The following is a 17,392-nucleotide window of genomic DNA, read 5'->3' as shown; positions in this document are numbered from 1 at the left end:
GATTCTTATTTTCCTTCTTCCATCTTGGATCGGATCCTTCCTCCTGTCTTTGCCCCACATTTGATGTAGTCATGCTCTGGCTGGGTGGCAGACTGGCTGTTTCTGTCTGTTTGAACAGCTGATGGACTGGCTTGCTGGCTTGTTGTGGAAACTGGTGGCTTGCCAGTACCACACACGGTTCCTCTGTTTAACCATCTACCTGCACCAGTGGGTTGTTTTTTTTCTCTTCATCCCCTTTCTTCACTCCAGCCGCTTCCTGAGTTGGATCTATGTTTGGCATAGGACAAAAAAAGCCCCATTTTGTCACGCGTTGTTTCTCACCTCCGTATTAGTCATCTCCTATACTTTCTCACTTTGTGTTGTTGTTCCTTTTGGCTCTGTTATGACATTTCCAATCTGTTGGTGCTGGGACCACTTGGAGTGCTAATTGTGTGTCCTGCCGCATTGCTCGGGATTCGAGGGAACCCCATCTGCTCTGTGTTGTGTGTAGGTTAAGGTGTTTATGTTTTGTGTGAATGTGTTATGCTGTGAAAAGGCAAAAGCACACAAATCTGTACATTGATTAAAATTGAATCCTAATGGTTTTGGCATTAGCGTGTGTTTACATCGTTTTAAGATCATCCGTCTGAATTATTTCCGTTTCATTGGCTGACTTTAATTCACAATCAGTATTTTTCTCTGTTTACATATATATTTACACTCATTTTTCTACTGTCTTTTCAGTTTAGTACTTAGCTTTTATTCATAGATTGATGTTTCATTAGAAACTTACTCCGGTGAAAATCATGTTCTTGTGGCATTTTTCTGATGACGGAGGACATATAGTAAGAAAACTAAGCTTAAAATTTCATTTCTGAGAACCTCTTAAGAAAAATTGTTGTGAATCAGGAGTAGACAAAAAAATGCAGTTTGAAAAACAGCTTATTTGTGACAGAAAATATGCTGAGCGGGCCACAGGCTCCCTCCTGTCCTCTCTAAGGAGCAGGGAGGAGAACAGGAACAAAAGTCCCATCCACAATTCAGAGGCGAATTTCTGATGCTGCTGTACAAAAAACTATGTCCTTGAAAATGACACAGGTTTTTTGAACATTCATTCATCTTCTAACCGGGGTGATGGGGCTGCTGGAGCCTATCCCGACCACTTGTGGGCGAAGGCAGGGGACATCCTTTACAGGTATCCAGTCTGTCGCAGGGCCACAATCACACACTTATGCACACTTATGGACAATTTAGAGTGACCAATTAACCTATGAAGCATGTTTTTGGACGGTCGGAGGAAGCTGGAGTCCCTGGGAGAAAACCCACACATGCACGGGGAGAACATGCAAACCTCACACAGAAAGGTCCCCCATTGATGTTCTTTTTCGACTTGAACCAGGGGCCTTCTTCTTGTAAGGCAAGACCGCTAACCGCTGCGCCACCGTGCAGCCAGCAAAAACAAAAACCCCAATATTCAAAATTATACACCTTGATTTAGAAAAGTGTGTTAACCATTACGACAAACAAAGTCATAGAATATCCCATGATTCCCGGTACCTATAGCTCTGTATTAAATTATCACAGAAAAGCTGATGACAAGTCCTAGTTAGACATGGATCTCCAGACTGTGGATTCATTCAGAATTTCACAGCAGTACCTTCATTTACAGCAATATTATTTTTACATCTATTGCTATTCTTGCTTAATGAGACTAGGATAGTCTTTCCAATGCACACTTTGAGTTTTGTTCCCTAAAAGGAACACAGAGCCCAGAAAAATAAAGTGACACAAATCCAGATAAAGTGTAGCACTATTTCTTCACTAGTCTTCTTTAGACAGCACCATGTGGACCCCACTCGTTTCTGCCGTTGCTGTTCCATTTGTCAGAAGACAAAATGTGCCCGTAGGGTTCTTTGCTGTGTGCGCAGGCACATGTATGTGCATGTGGCCATGCGAAGTGCCAGCATGGCAGCATGCATTAGTCAGAGCAGAAACAGAACATGCTGTCTGTCGGGCTGTCGCGTTGCCATAGTGACACCGTCTGCTTCTCTCAGGTGCTTCTGGGAAACCATTTCTCACCCAGCCGCGCCTGTCTGGGCATCAGCCACGGGACACAGAAAGCTCTCCGTTTATTTCTTCTCCAGTCTTTTGTTAAACTTCATATTTTCTTTGAACTCAGTCAGGGGGAGGCGGTGAAGAGGGACAACTGTGTCTTTTAGAAATTCCTTTCAACACACACACAATGCAAGGGATTTGTCTTTGGTCAGCACTGATTGCTCCTGTGTGGCCCCACATATTCCCGTCTCCTGTAAAAAAACCATCCTGACGGCAACTTCTGCTGTAGGAAATGTTTTATTTCACCGAATGAATTAAAGGCTCGGGATTGTCCTGGCAACACAGACACATCAAACTCAGTAGCACGTCTGAAACTCTCAAAAAAACATGTCTCGTCAAGTCTTGCTTTAAGATGTGATGCACAAAAACAAAAAATGTGCTTGCAAAATATGCTTTCCTGTTCTGCAATTATGGTGTTCTCTCCCGCTCATTTACATGAACACCTACATTGCCGCAGCTTTTCCTGCGGGAGGATGTAATTATGTCTGTGTGTAAGGTTTTCATTTGAAGCGTAGAAATTATGTTTGATTGAAATAGAGACGAAGGTATATGGGAAAAAATGATTGAATGGTTAAAGATATTGTCTTCTAAAGATTTATGCATCAACAGTGTCCTTTAGTCAACGAAAAAAACAACAACCAGTCACACGTTTGGGGTTTTGAATTTAAAATAAGCCTTGGATGGGTTTATATGTTCTTTCATTTTCAGCAAAACCTTAGTTTTCTATTTTGTTCAACATCTAAATGTTGTCATATAAAAATATTTTTCATTTTAGCAAAAACGTGATGATCTCCTGTTATATCCTTTGCTCCAGAGTTCAGTTACCTGTGTGGCGTTTTCTAGGACAGGGGACTACTTTTCCTCCGGAGGAGCTGATGAGCAGGTGAAGTCAGACTCTGACTTTTAAGTTTGATATAAAGACAGTGATGAGCTCTGCCTTTTAAACGTTTCTTTATTCATGCATATGTTTCTCTTTTCAATATTATAGCATAAGGTAACCGTACAGCATCTCCACAGGTGATGGTGTGGAAGAGCAACTTTGACTGCATCAAACACGGTAATGGAGTCAAAGTGCAAAAGAAAGGCACTTCCACTGTCAGACCACCAACAAGCAGCTCCATGGCTCGCTTTCCCCTCAACTCCGATCCGTCTGTGCTTCACTGCCAGGTAAGTCCAGACTGCAAAAGATTCATTCCCACAAAACATTTTTGTACAGTCGAAATAAATAGCAGAGGAACAACTTCAAAGTTTGTTAAAGAATGCTTCTGTTTGCATAAAAAAGTGATGCATTGAATAAATGTAAAGGTTTAGTGACTGTTTTATTTATGTTCAAACAAAAGAGAAAACAAATGTGAGGAAATCATGTTAAAGACCCACTTTGATAAAATTTTATTTTTGGTGTTTTCAACATGTTTTCTTGTTGCAAGATGGAAGTCATATATAGAGAAAGTTAGCCTTAAAACTGCATTTCTGACAATTTCTTGATTCAAATTGTTGTGAATCAGGAGAAGATGAAAAACTGCCGTTGGAAGAAGGTTGTAGCTGTGAAGGTAGAAGCTACTACAGCAGGCCACAAGCTCCCTGCTCTAGCTGCTCCATTCTGATGCATCCACTTGCAGACAAATAGAGACAAAATAGCACCTGTGAGAATTTCCTTACTTTCTTTACTGATGAAGTGAATTTAGTCAGACAGACCATAACTCCAGGGGCCTCATTTATAAAACTTTGCGTAGGATTTGCGTCAGAAGTGGCGTACGGATGAAACATAGGACGTGCGTACGCACAGAAATATTCGGAGTTATAAAACCGTGCGCACGCACATCCTACGCATCTTTCCCTTTATAAATCACAACCGATTCTAAATGCAGCGCAGCTTTTGCGGCTACATGACACGCCCATAGTTTCCCATAAAGAGTCTGTGAAACGCCCACAAATTAATATTCATGGCTTGCTAAATCATGGCAAACACAGAGAGGAAATCAAAAAAACGTAACTTCACTCAATGTAAAGTAGAAGTTATCGTTGGCGAGGTGGAAAAGAGGATAAAACGTTGTTTGGAGGGCACAGTGTGGGCATTACTAATGCCAAAATGGCACGTGAGCGGCAAACGGTGGCAGACGCCGTAAATGCTGTAGCCTCACAACCTCGGACCGTGGCCGAAATAAAAAAGAAATGAAAGAAATGATGTCGAGGCAAAAAAACGTCTAGCGCTGCATCGGCAGAGTGTGTCCGCCACGGGGGGGGGGTACCGGAGCTGACCCCTCTTGATGAGAAACTGGCCGCTATTATTGGGGAATCCCTATTAAGTCCCCCTTATCGGCGTCCTCCTCCGCCTCAGTCACCTGACTGAGACGGAGGGGACGCCGACGCGCCAGGGTCAGGCTGACACAGGTAAGAGAAATAATTAAAATGAATGCAGTCAAGTCACATGTATGCAGGCTACACAATTACAGATTATTAATATAGAACAATTTTATTTTAGTTGCTGGGTGTTCCAGCGGGGCCAGTGGTTACGATGCTGCAGCTGAGCAGCCGTCTGGACCCAGCGTCTCCACGGCACGCGGCTCTCAACCCTCCAGCAGTGTCCTCACGATAGGACTCCTTGGCCACGAGGTGGCCAAGGAGTTGGGCGAAATCAAGATCGCCCTGACTGAAATAAACTGCACGATGAGGGAATTCTTAAATAAATAATATTTTCCACACCTCTTTTTCTTTATAAGCGACTTATCACTTCCAAACGCTGGCGCACAGCAGCAGCATTTGGCTCAAATGCGTGGGGATGGGGTTCAGGGTCGGGGCCAACACAGCAATCAGCGCCAGGGGGTAGAGGCACGTTTTTAAGCTGTGCCACATTGTGTAGCACAGCACATGCCAGCACGATTTGGCACACACTGTCACTTTCACGTGTTTCTTCCATCTGCCGACGGTGTCGCCATTTCTCATTTCACCCGTTTTTGTGCGTACGCCTGGGTCAGAGCTTGCGTGGAGGACCGCACATTTTCCCGTCAAGTTTGCTTTTTATAAATCTCAACTATTGCGTAGAGAGTGGCGTACGCCTTCTTTTGTGCGTACGCAACGTTTATAAATGAGGCCCCAGGTGTTAACAGAGACTCTTCAATAGTATCTGATGTGTTTGATCATTTTGAGTTGACTTCTCTTCCAACTCTCTCAAATTGTCAAATCACTCAAACCACAAACTGCGGTCTTGATGTGGTTCCTGTTAAAATACTAAAGGAAGCTTTAAATATTGTAGGGCCAGGACTTTTGAATTTTTTTTAATGCGTCTATAAGCTCTGGACTTGTTCCATCTGCTTTAAACGTGCTGTGGTTAAGCCTCTTCTTTAAAAACCTCACCTTGACACCTCTGTTTTATCTCATTATAGACCTGTTTCCCATTTGTCTTTTTTATCTAAGATATTAAAAAAGGTGCTTTTTAAATTTATTTTCTGTCTTTTTTAGGACATAATTTGATTTTTTTAAAAGTTTCAGTCAGGTTTTAGATCTTGGTACAGCACAGAGTCCGCCCTGCTAAATGTCCACAGTGACATTGCTGTGTCCGTTTATCCTAACAAGACCTATTGTTCTGGTGTTATTGGATGTCTTTTGACACTGTGGATCATAAAGTCCTCGTGGCCTTGGCCTTGACTGGTTTAGATTGGATTGGTGAGGCTCTGTGGCTCCTCTGTCCTGTGGGGTACCACAAGGTTTTATCCTTGGTTCTGCTCTTTGTTCTTTATATCCGCTGCCACATGGTTCTGTTACTGCATGCCATGATGTCTCTTTTCATTGTTACGCAGATCTATCTGCCCCTCAGTCTGAGAAAAAAAAGCTCACAAAACATTTTAACAGAGTGCATTGATGACGTAAAGCAGTGTTGAGCCAGAATTTTCTGTATTTGAACCAGTCAAAAACGGAAAGAATTGTTTTTGCTGACACTCTACTGCTGTTAGAGATCTGGGGGTTATCTTTGACAGCCATTTTTAAATTTGACAAACAGATTGCCAATGTTTTCAAAATTGTTTTTTTTTTCTTGCGCCTTTTAGCGAAAACTAAGCCTTCCCTGAGCTGCAGTGATTTAGAAACAGCCATCCACGCCATTATTACCTCTCGCATTGATCATCACAACTCTGTACTTTGGACTTGTACTGTACTTTTACTCTGGGGTGACTGCCCTTTTTCCATTACCGACCCTCAGTTATGGAGTAATATTCCATAACATAACGCCAATTAAAAATGTACTTTTTTACAATGGCTTTAAATGCTCAGTAGTCGGTTGCATTTTTACTTTCTTTTATTTGTTTTATTGCATTATTTTTGCATTATTTTCTATGTATTTTTATTGCTGACTGCTTTTTGTAATTTTATGGTATTTTTAATTTTGTTCTTAATTTTAAACTTTCTTTGGTCTTTCTTTTATTGTCAATCACTTTGGTACGCCTAAAGGAGTTGTAGAGTGCTATGTAAATTTTTTTTTAATTTCTTTTTTTTTTTATTATTATTTTATTTTACCAGGAAATTCCATTGAGACTACATCTCTTTTTCAAGGGAGACCTGGGCCAAAGGGCATCAATACAAATAAATTCATTCATTTATTCATTCATTCATTCAAATAGATCCATGTACATCTTTGTTTTCCTTGTCTCAGCTGGCATCTGGCTCAGATCTATACGGCTGGATATCTCCAGTATTGCTCACCATTTTTGTTTCACCGGCAATGTTAGGCTAGGGTTGTGAGGGGCTGTAAATGAGCGGGAAAGAGTGTAAACAGAGACCTCTCAGCAATTGAAAGAGGATTGAGGGTTGTTCTGTGCCAGTGGTCCCGCCCACAACTCTGAAGCGAATTTCTAATGAACTACTGCCGCTCTGTAGAAACTATGTCTTAGAAAACGGCACAGGTTTTTGAGTTTGGCTAAAAACTGTATAATCATAATTAAAATACCACTGGGAAAATAGATCAAAAGATGAACAGAGTGATGCTTTAAGGTCATTATAAGTACAGTGGGGGGAAAAATTATTTAGTCAGCCACCAACTGTGCAAGTTCGCCCACTTAAAAAGATGAGAGAGGCCTGTCATTTTCATCATAGGTAAACCTCAACTATGAGAGACAAAATAAGGAAAAAATCCAGAAAATCACATTGTCTGATTTTTAAAGAAGTTTTTGTAAATTATGGTGGAAAATAAGTATTTGGTCAACAACAAAGGTTCAACTCAATGCTTATATACCCTTGGCGATTCAATTCAATTTAATTTAATTTTTATTTATATAGCCCAATATATCAACAATAGTCGTCTCAATGGACGTCATACAGGTAATTGTATAATAAACATGAAATCATAAAGAACATGAAGTCATAGAATTCAATTGGTATTGGCTAAACTAAACTAAACAGACTAAACTAAACTTGTCATTACTGCCCTTAGACCCTCCTTCTCGGTAAGGGAAAAAAAATTGGATTCCGGAAAATGAGAAACCTCAGGGGTGTTCACAAGAAGGAGGGATCCTCCCCAGGACAGACAGGCAATGTACCAGCACTCTTAAAGGGAATTTGCTTATCTAATTCTACAACTACATGTTTAAATAGTCCAGCAGATGGGCTTCGTCCAGATGGAGTTGGGGGACGGTTGAGGGCACGAGACGAGCAAGAGGCAGGATTCACAGCCATGTGTAGGAGCAGAGACGAGCTAAATCTGGAATCTTTCCTGCCCCCCCCAGAGGGGAGTGGGAAAGAGGGACAACACATGAATCACACTGCACCAAACAGAGGCATGGAGAACTAAATGATACATAAATGATCAAGAATAGAAGAGAGGAAAAGTAGATGAGAATAGAAGACAGAACCCCAGTACACCATACTTTCCCCAGCTTCTAACTTCTAGTGGTGACAGCAGGCAATCATTTTTTGTAAGTCTTCAAAAGGTTTTCACAAACTGTGGCTGGTATTTTGGCCCATTCATTCATGCAGATCTCCTCTAGAGCAGTGATGTTTTGGGGCTGTCGCTGGGCAACACAGACTTTCAATTTTCTCCAAAGATTTTCCATGGGGTTGAGATCTGGAGACTGGACAAATTTCTCTAACAGGAAATCATGTGCCTCTTCTGTGATAGGCCACTCCAGGACCTTGAAATGATTCTTACAAAGCAATTCTTTCATTACCCAAGGAGTGTGTTTGGAGTTGTTGTCATGCTGAAAAACCCAGCCACATTTCATCTTCAATGCCCTTGTTGATGGAGGGAGATTTTCTCCCAAAATCTGACCATACATTGCCCCATTCATTATTTCCTTTACATGGATCAGTCGTCCTGGTTCCTTTGCTGAAAAATAGTCCCAAAGCATGATGTTTCCATCCCCATGCTTTACATTAGTTATGGTGTTCTTTGGCTGCAACTCATCTGACCATAGGACCTTCTCCCAATCCTCTTCTGGATCATCCAAATGCTCTCAAGTAAACTTTAGACGGTTTTGTACTGGCTTTAGCAGGAAGACACGTTTGGTAGGCAGGATTTGAGTTCCTGGCTGCTTAGTGTGTTACGGCCTTTGTTACTTTGGTCCCAGCTCTCTACAGGTCAGTCACTAGGTCCCCCCGTGCGGGTCTTGGATTTTTGCTCACCATTCTTGTGATCATTTTTCCCCTTTGGGGTGAGATCTTGCGGGAGCCCCAGATCAAGGAGGATTATGAATGGTCTTGTATGTCTTCCATTTCCATTTCTTTACACCAAGCTGCTTACCTATTTGCCTCCCAGGGAGCATGATGAGCTTAATCCAGTGTGGGCCCTTAGGTAAGACCTTCACGCTGCTGCCTAAACTATGTCTGGGTCTCCCTGTGCCTCAAAATACAGGGATGTGTCAAGGAAGGGCATTCGGCGTAAAACACTCTGCCAAACCACCTGTGTGAATCAAAGACAGCTGATTTTCTGTGGCGAGCCCTGGAGGAATAATCCGAAAGATGAACAACAAGATGCAAACTTAGTAGTAAAATCTCAAAAAAGTTCTCTATTTTCTAAATGTTCAAAAGGAGAAATGAATGAATTCCTTTCAACAATTCATATCACATTTATGAGATTAATTTTTGAATTTGAAGGGAATCTTTATGAAGATGTATTTTTGTATGATCTCAGTAGCTCCATTTAAAGGTCAAGTTGTTTCAACCATTGTTTTGAATTCGGATCAGAGCTGTGGCATCAACTTTCAAGTGAGTTATAAGTTTAAGAAATGTTTCTTTATGTGATTTCTGAGATCTTTCATTTTTTGCTCTTCTATGTAAAAAACGTTTTTTTTTTTCCTGCTGTCATGAGCAGAATCACTAACGGACTTAATCACTCCTCTACTTGACAGTTTATATTTCAGAGGACTTTTAGAAAATGATTCAAGTATGGGGAACTAGATCTTATGAAGAAGACTGAGTGCACTAATTAAACATGTTCTCTCCTTCTGAGAATTTCTGTTTCTGTTGTACTAAAACAGAACTTGGATTCTTCTAAGAAATTCTGTTTCTGTATGGCCTTACTCAACCTTTTTGACAGAGAAAGAGGATTTTGAGAAACTCTGAAGACAAATGGAATACGAATACAAAATGTGCAAGTCCTTCTTTAAATTACCTTTTCAAAAATAAATCCATATTTAAGCTGTGGAAGTCTATTGGCATCAGAATACCATAAATAAAAATGTTGCACAAAAAAATTGAGATTTATTAAATTCAATTCAATTCAATTTAATTTTTATAGCCCAAAATCACAACAACAGTCGTCTCGATGGGCTTCGAAGTAAAACATGAACTCAAAAGGATCATGAATAAAAGGTATTTCATTGAAAACCTTCTTAAAGCAAACCAAATGATTTTCTGAGCAAATTTTTTTAACTAAGAAAGTCTGGCTCTTTTATTTGATCATTTATTTTATGTTGCTCAGAGTTTTTTTTTTTGTTTTTCTGAAAAAAACCAACTCTCCTAAGAGAGCTGCTGACATTAGATTTCAACCGTGTATGTTCTCAGGTCGCTTCATTTAAGTCTTTAGATATTTTTGATAGATGGACGACCCATGGATGGGTTGCTTTTAGTTCATTTTTGGACATTTCTTGCTTTTGCTTAAAGTCCCTCTCCATTCATGTTTTGATCTATTTTAAAAGCATTCCCAGTAGGGTTGTATGTCTTTCCCTCTGACACAATTCGATATACATCTCGATACGTGGTCCACTTGATACATAAAAGATAAAACTAACTTTGTGGTGAAACAATACATTCCGTTTCTTTAACCTGAATGGATACAATCTAGATATTTATAATTCATTTGGCATTTAAAACTATAAATTATAATTAATTTTAATAGAAACTTTTGTTTTTTCTGACCAACACTTTTCATTTTAATAAACAACAACAACATTTCTTTGACATAACAACATTAAAACCTGGTATATTTGGCATTTTGTGTTCTTTGTGGTTAAAAAAACAGTGTCAAATAATTTATTCAGATATTATTTCCAGTGCTGTGAAAAAAAGTGTTGTGTTGTCTTGTGCTGAGTGAAGACAACTTACTAACATGTATCTATCACTGTTGGAGTCTGAATAAGCTCACCATTTACCATGTTCTGCAATAGTGTTGTAACTGTTGTTTCACTCATTACGGTAACTTTCCCAAAAAAACTTGCACACTAAAGTGAATTTCGGAACTTTTTGATTGGACATAAAGCTTCATTTATAAGTGAAAGGTGTCATGCAAAGATCGTGTAAGCCTAACTTTTTACCACAACTAGGTCATCTGAAAGACTGTTCAGATAAAGAATGAGTATTTGTCTCATTTATTTTGTCCCTCTGATCCCACAGCTGAGCAAATCTTCATCTGCAGCTTTATTGTCAGACGCACCAATGTATGTGTGGTTTAGTGGAGGCCATCGCTGACAGGCAGTTTAGCCCTCTCTCATCACAACTACCCCCCCCCCCCCCCCCACACACACACACACGCACACACACAACCCTCTTTCTACCTTCACATCTGGGTCTCTGTGTTGCTCACGTGTGCAGACAGACGAGCTGCACTCTCACAGCAGGCTTCTCTTCACAACTCAACACACATTATCCACGGTGGGGCTTAGATCAGCTTCAGGATGGGAAAAGATGGAGACAATGGTTTACGTAGACTCCACCGGCTGAACGAACTCTATATATTATCTGCAAGAAGTCAATTTAAGTCTACTCAAAAATCATTGTAGCTCATTGTTTTTTTGTTTGTTTTTCCTCGTTTATTGTTCCATCTTGACGGTTGGATATGGAAATATTAGGAAATATGACAGCAGGAGAGAGTAAAGGCAGGGGGTGTGACAACGAAATAATGAAGACGGCAGTGTAGTGGATTTAAAGGGAGCTTAGAGGTCTACTGGAGCAAATAAGCATCAGCGTCATGTAGGGGAAAGGATGAGTGAAAGGTAAGAGAAGTGGGAAAACAGGGTTAACACGTGAGCAGGCTTCACAATACAAGCACACTCTGAAATAACAAGCCCGCAACAAAACAGAACATTTTCAGATATTAAGAAACACACTAAAAAGCAGTCTTACAGACTGGAAAATTTGCATACAAATGGATAAGAAGTAAAGGGGGACATTTAAAGCAGACAAAAAAACAAATAAAAATAAAGAAAAGAAGTGGAAGCAGAAAATCACCTTGGGGAAAGAAAAAAAAATTAGATCAAGATTTGGACAAGAAAAGAATGTCATTGGTTAAATGTCTAGATTCATTCCATCAGGAGCTTCACTGCCAGTTGGTCATATAATGATTGCTCCACTAGGAACTGAGAGGCGAGCTGCTAGTGCAGTTGTCCTGTGACTGTATCAAAGGACAGTCTTTCGTTCGGGTAAAAAAGTACACTGTTCAAAAAGATACTATATGTTTACCTCTAAAAAATAGGTCAGCACAACACAAATGAGCAAGACACAGAAAGTATAATATATTAAATATTATATCATGTTTTTTGTTTGAGTATTTTTGTTAAGCTATCAAACACAACAACTCTTCACATATCACACCCCTATTGCCTGGACAAAAGCATACTAAATGACGGTACTATGAGGCTACTAAATGTGTTGCTTTTCTGTAGGTTTCGCTACAGTTTGTCAGGAAACCATGCCGACACATTGTAATGATTGGGGAGAACATCAATATTCTGCATAATAAACTAGTGCAAAAAAAGATGCTAAAGTTTGATTGACATTAATCCAATTCATTTAAGTCTGTTAAACATGCACACTGGCATAATTTCAGGATAAATGTCTTTGAAACCACCTCTTCCAGAAAATGAGCTTCATCTTTTTACTGGAAAGTTTAAACAGTAATAGGGGATGGAGAGTGAACAAAACGTGGTACCAGATCAGTGTCTGCTTCAAGACTGAGGAATTGTGGGTTCCAATCCATATCAAAGACTAAAAGTGGGAGCAAAAATGCTGTTTAATACACAGCATTAAAGGTTGGATCGACGGGCCTTAAACTGTGGAGTAGTTCCAGAGCGCAGCTGTGACTACAGTTTTAGGATAGGTCCGATGTGGACCACAGATTTCCTGCCATGAGGTGTTCAACTACGTTAACTGTCACACAACTGGCCTACACTTTTTCATGTTTTTTCTGAAAAAAGAACAAAAAATAAAGGTTTGTATAATTCTGAAATATTAACTTCTCTTTTTTTTAATTTGTATACTGTTATATTATATTTATGTGGTATATTTATCTGAAAATAGTGAAATTTAGTGATTTTTAGTTTGAAAAATCGCCTATTAATGGGCTTTGGCCTGCTGTTGAAAATGTTTAAATAAATAAATAAAAGGTAATTTGGGTTAGACTGCTTCTAGTATGATTTTTTTTTATCTTGTCTATGTATCTATATGTATCAAATTGGTACTTGAGATAAGTTATCTTCCCCTGTGTGGGATCAATAAAGTTCTATTCTATTCTAGATGCTACAAGTATGTTTTTTTTCCAGACAACAGAAACATTTAAAATTTTTAGACTTGCTTTGAACCAGGCACAAAAAATTATGAATATAGAGTCATAGTTTTTGGCCAGTAATATGGATTTTTAATGCAGTTTTTTTTTTTATCTTGGATCATTTAAAATGTTCTATTCTGCCCAGTAATAATCATCTGTCTGGTTGAACTGATGTTGGATTTAGTTACCGTACTTTGCCTAAAAAAACAAGCTGTCGTTTACTACAACTCTCCCCACTGGGTGTGATCATATGTGCTATGTATAGTTTTATCTACGCCTTGCATTGTGTATTGATGGCTCCTTGTGTCTGTGTTTAATTTTGACCTCCGAAAATGTTCCGTTGTTTGCCTTTCCAATACAGGTAATTTGCTAAGAGGGTGGTTACAGTGTTTGTCTTCTTATTTGTCTGCACATTCAAGTGCACCTCTCTGTTACCATGTGCTTCTGATTGAAGCAATACACCCTTGTTGCTGTAGGTCACCTACACACCAAAACAGAGCCATAAAGGTGTTTAAAAGCAAGAAAACCTTAGTGTCAAGCTGAGAAAAAAAAGCAAAAAACTAATATTTTTTCCAACACAGTTTAGTCTGTTTATGGTAATATTGAAGGAGGAAATACAGTAAAAGTGATTACATTTTTTACAAGTTAATTTTGCTGGCAATAAAATTAAGATATATATTTTTAAAAGACATGGATTTTTAACAGTTGGGTTCCTGTTCTTGTCTGTTATGTGTGTTTGTTAAACAGATGAATGCAAAACATCCTCTTGTTCAGTTACACAGACTATATTTGTTGTAGAAATTATTGCAGAGACAGCAGTTTTTATGGTGTTACTGTAACGGTGCCAAAGAAAAACAATCTGTATGCAAATAAAATTTAGAAAAAAAAGCAGAAGTTGCACAGCTCTTGTAAGATTTGCGACGGTTATCTCTACAAACATTCAAATGTGGCTAAATCCACAGAAGTCGATCTTGATTTTGAGCCAAAAAAAAAAAAGTTCAGCTAGTTTGGAAAGAAAAATCTGTCCCAGAAGTTAGTCCCAGACAAAAGACTGAATGGCTTTGAACTTTGATTGTCCTTTGTGGATAACGTCTCAGTCACACGGTACCCTGTACGAGTGCTGCAGGTTTTTTGGTTGTCCGGGCCTGTGCAGGGTTTTAGAGGGGAGAAGCTGAATCTTTAGAGGAGCACAGGTGTGTCTGGCAGTGTCTTTGAGACTTGTGCGGCAACTTTAATGGACATCATGAAAATGGAAAGTACCATAGTCATGCGTGTGAGGTAAGTGTATTGTGAAGTATTTGTAAGAGTAATGTAAATGCCACACACCTATGGCGTATAGGTGATATTGTTGTGTTGTGCCCTTTTTACACAGCACTCCAGGTGCGCCATTGAGGTGAGCCACAGGCTTCTGACTGCTGCATGTATAGGGCGATACATAAGGTGAAATGTAAGCTGCCAGTAGGATGGCCAAACAAATTCCATCTCTAATTTCCTAATTTCTAACAACTGCATGCAAGGGACGCACAGGAAAGGAATTCTAATCCCTTTAGTTTATTCATTCATCTTCTAAACCCGTTTTATCCCTTTCGAGGTCACCGGGTTGCCGAAGCCTATCCCGGCCACTTGTGGGTGAAGGCAGGGAACATCCTGGACAGGTTAGCAGTCTGTTTCAGGGCCACAAATCACACACCCCTGAAGACCCGCATTAACACCTATGGACAATTTAGATTAACCAATTGACCTATGCAGCATGTTTTTGGATGGTGGGATGAAGTTGGAGTCCCCAGAGAAAACCCACGCATGCACGGGGAGAACATGCAAACTCCACACAGATAGCTCCCCCATTGGTGGTCTGTTCCGGGTCGCCCAGCCAGGACTTGCGAGTTGGAGCCTTCTTGCTGTGAGCCTCTAATCCCTTTAATGTTCTACCTATTATTTATTTTAATGTGCAAAAAAAATCTTACAGGTTTTTTTGACAAACTTGATGAGGCAGGTGAAGATTTACAACAGCTCATCTGAGTTTAATATAGTGCTTGACTCTGCGTGTAACCAGTCATGGATGGGCTAAGACTACCAAAAATGAAAAAACCTAAAACTGTCTACCAAGTTTTGGTCATAAGGTCTTTGAGAGTGATGTTCTTTGAGGAGTTTCTGCGGGTTTCTGTGTGAAATAGTACAGAAATGTAAGTCACTAAGCTTATATGATTTATATAATGTACTTAGCCATGTTGTTTGGCCTAGAGGCAGCAGCACTGAGGAAAAGACAGGAAGCAGAGCTGGAGATGGCAGAGATGAAGATGCTGAGGTCTGTTTGGGAGTGACCAAGATGGATGGGATCAGGAATGAGGACATCAGAAGGACGGCACATGTTAGAGGTTTTGGAGATGAAGCCAGAGAGGCCAGACTGAGATGGTTTGGACATGTCCAGAGGAGAGACAGTGAATATATTGGTAGAAGGATGCTGCGTCTAGAGCTGCCAGGCAAAAGGTCTAGAGGAAGACCAAAGAGGATATGATGCAGTGATTGAAGACGTGAAGGTAGCTGGTGTTATAGTAGAGGATTCAGAAGACAGGGTTAGATGGAGGAAGCAGATTCACTGTGGCGACTCCCAAATGGAAAACCCGAAAGGAAAAGAAGATGAGTTCAAATTTATTCATCTGGTTTTTCCGCACATGAGTTACATATTTACATCTTCTTAAAAAATGGTTTTACAGGTTCTACGTAGATACTTTGTGTTTTTTATGCTGGTAATTGATCTGTTGAAGCCACACCGCAGATTATGTAGAGCGGCAAGTATATCTGTAATTTCACAGAAAAGGGCATAAAAAAGAAGCCTGTGGGATGGAGCTCTCCAATTATATGAGCAGAAATAAATAAATACAAATTGGAGGCCAAGTTTTTATGCAAACAGAACTGAGATTTTAGATTTATAAACTTATGGCACAGCTTGACAGAAGACCGTTTAAAAAAATAAACAAACCTGCATTCAACTACAAAAGAAATACATTTGTATAAACCAAGAAAATCCACCCTTAAACATTAAAAATATGACCCTTCTTTATTTACACTCTCTTATTGTAACCTCAGATTCATAAGGCATTTAAAGCTGTATTTTAAAAATCAAAATCTAATTGATCTTTAGCCACAAGATGCAATACTCATTTGTAAAATCCTTTCATTCATTATTATTTCTGCTCTAGTTGCTCCTTTTTTATGTTGGTTTTTATCCTTTTTATGTCTACTGTTTCTTTTTCAATTGAGTAGCATCGGAATTTTGTTGTTTTTCATTGAATCTTTTGAATCTTTGAATCTTGAATCTTTTTTTATCTAAAAGGTACTATTTTCACTATTTCAAGTGTAACTTTTGCTTGTTACAAAACTTGAGTAAAAAGTCTTTCATGATTTGAAATGAGAAAAACAAATAAACCAACTTGGATCAAATTGTGAATCAAATCAAGTTTTTATGTCATGAATCCTTTCAAGTTTTCTTTTTTTCCTCTGTTTTGATCAAAATTGGCCAGAAAAAAAAAAAGCCTGAATCTTTTTTAAGAGGGGTTATCAAATAATAATAAATCATATACGTCTGTCTTGCCTTCTACTGTCAATCACACATTTTGTTCATGGGCTTGAGAAATTCAGATTTACACACATTTTTCCACATGTGTACTTATTTTTCCCCCCCTTTTTTGTAAGATTAAAAAAAAAAGTACATTTTAACCCTTTAGTTAACGGTTTCCCCCCGTTCAGTGTTTCTAGCACATTTTTCTAGTGTCTCAGTGGATAACATATGGAAAACACCTATATCTAGTTAACATCTTTTCCTTTCAGGACTGAAGCCCATCTGGAATATTGCGGGGTCTTTTTTATTTCCTCCTTTAAGTTTGTCCTCTCTTTCTGCAGACATCTGAACCAGCAGAGCATGTTAACAGACAGGAATCTCAAACTGCTTCCCACGCTCAGAGCTTCAGTCATGGAAGTCACAGCAGAGCCGCTCATTCCCAAGTCTACAGGGACCCCAGCATCAGCTCCTCTTCCACCCGACAAACTCAGACTACACAGCTGCCTTCACGCCACCATCAATCAGACAGCCATACTTCAGATGGAAAGGTTCCTTCTGGCATAGCGAACGCACTGGAACACATTATAGGCCAGCTGGATATTCTTACTCAGGTAAGCAAAAGATGTTCTAAGCTGTCATGACAAATAACCTGTGACCCGTCCAGATAGATGTGGGTTCAGAGCACAGACACAGAACCTCTACTAGGTTCTTCACTAGTAAATGAATCCACAGGTGTGTGTTTTATATTCTCCATACAGACTGAAATTACGGCA

General features: G+C 39.5%; 1 protein-coding gene across 4 annotated transcripts in view; it reads left to right on the top strand.

Moving 5' to 3' along the window:
- Window positions 1–17,392, top strand: part of poc1a (POC1 centriolar protein A) — a 50,384-nt gene that overhangs the window by 12,827 nt on the left and 20,165 nt on the right. For all 4 annotated transcript variants that reach the window (XM_020703157.3, XM_011474854.4, XM_011474855.4 and 1 more), the window contains exons 8-10: window positions 2,909–2,977; window positions 3,112–3,261; window positions 16,961–17,230. In XM_020703157.3, coding sequence (XP_020558816.1) covers window positions 2,909–2,977; window positions 3,112–3,261; window positions 16,961–17,230 — 489 coding nt within the window. The remainder of the gene's footprint in view (window positions 1–2,908; window positions 2,978–3,111; window positions 3,262–16,960; window positions 17,231–17,392) is intronic.

The sequence above is a fragment of the Oryzias latipes genome, chromosome 5, assembly GCF_053564925.1.
Source record: "Oryzias latipes strain Hd-rR chromosome 5, Olatipes_Hd-rR_3.1".
NCBI lineage: Eukaryota > Metazoa > Chordata > Actinopteri > Beloniformes > Adrianichthyidae > Oryzias > Oryzias latipes.
Note: the sequence above shows the minus strand (reverse complement) of the source record. Positions and strands in the feature narration are given on the sequence as shown.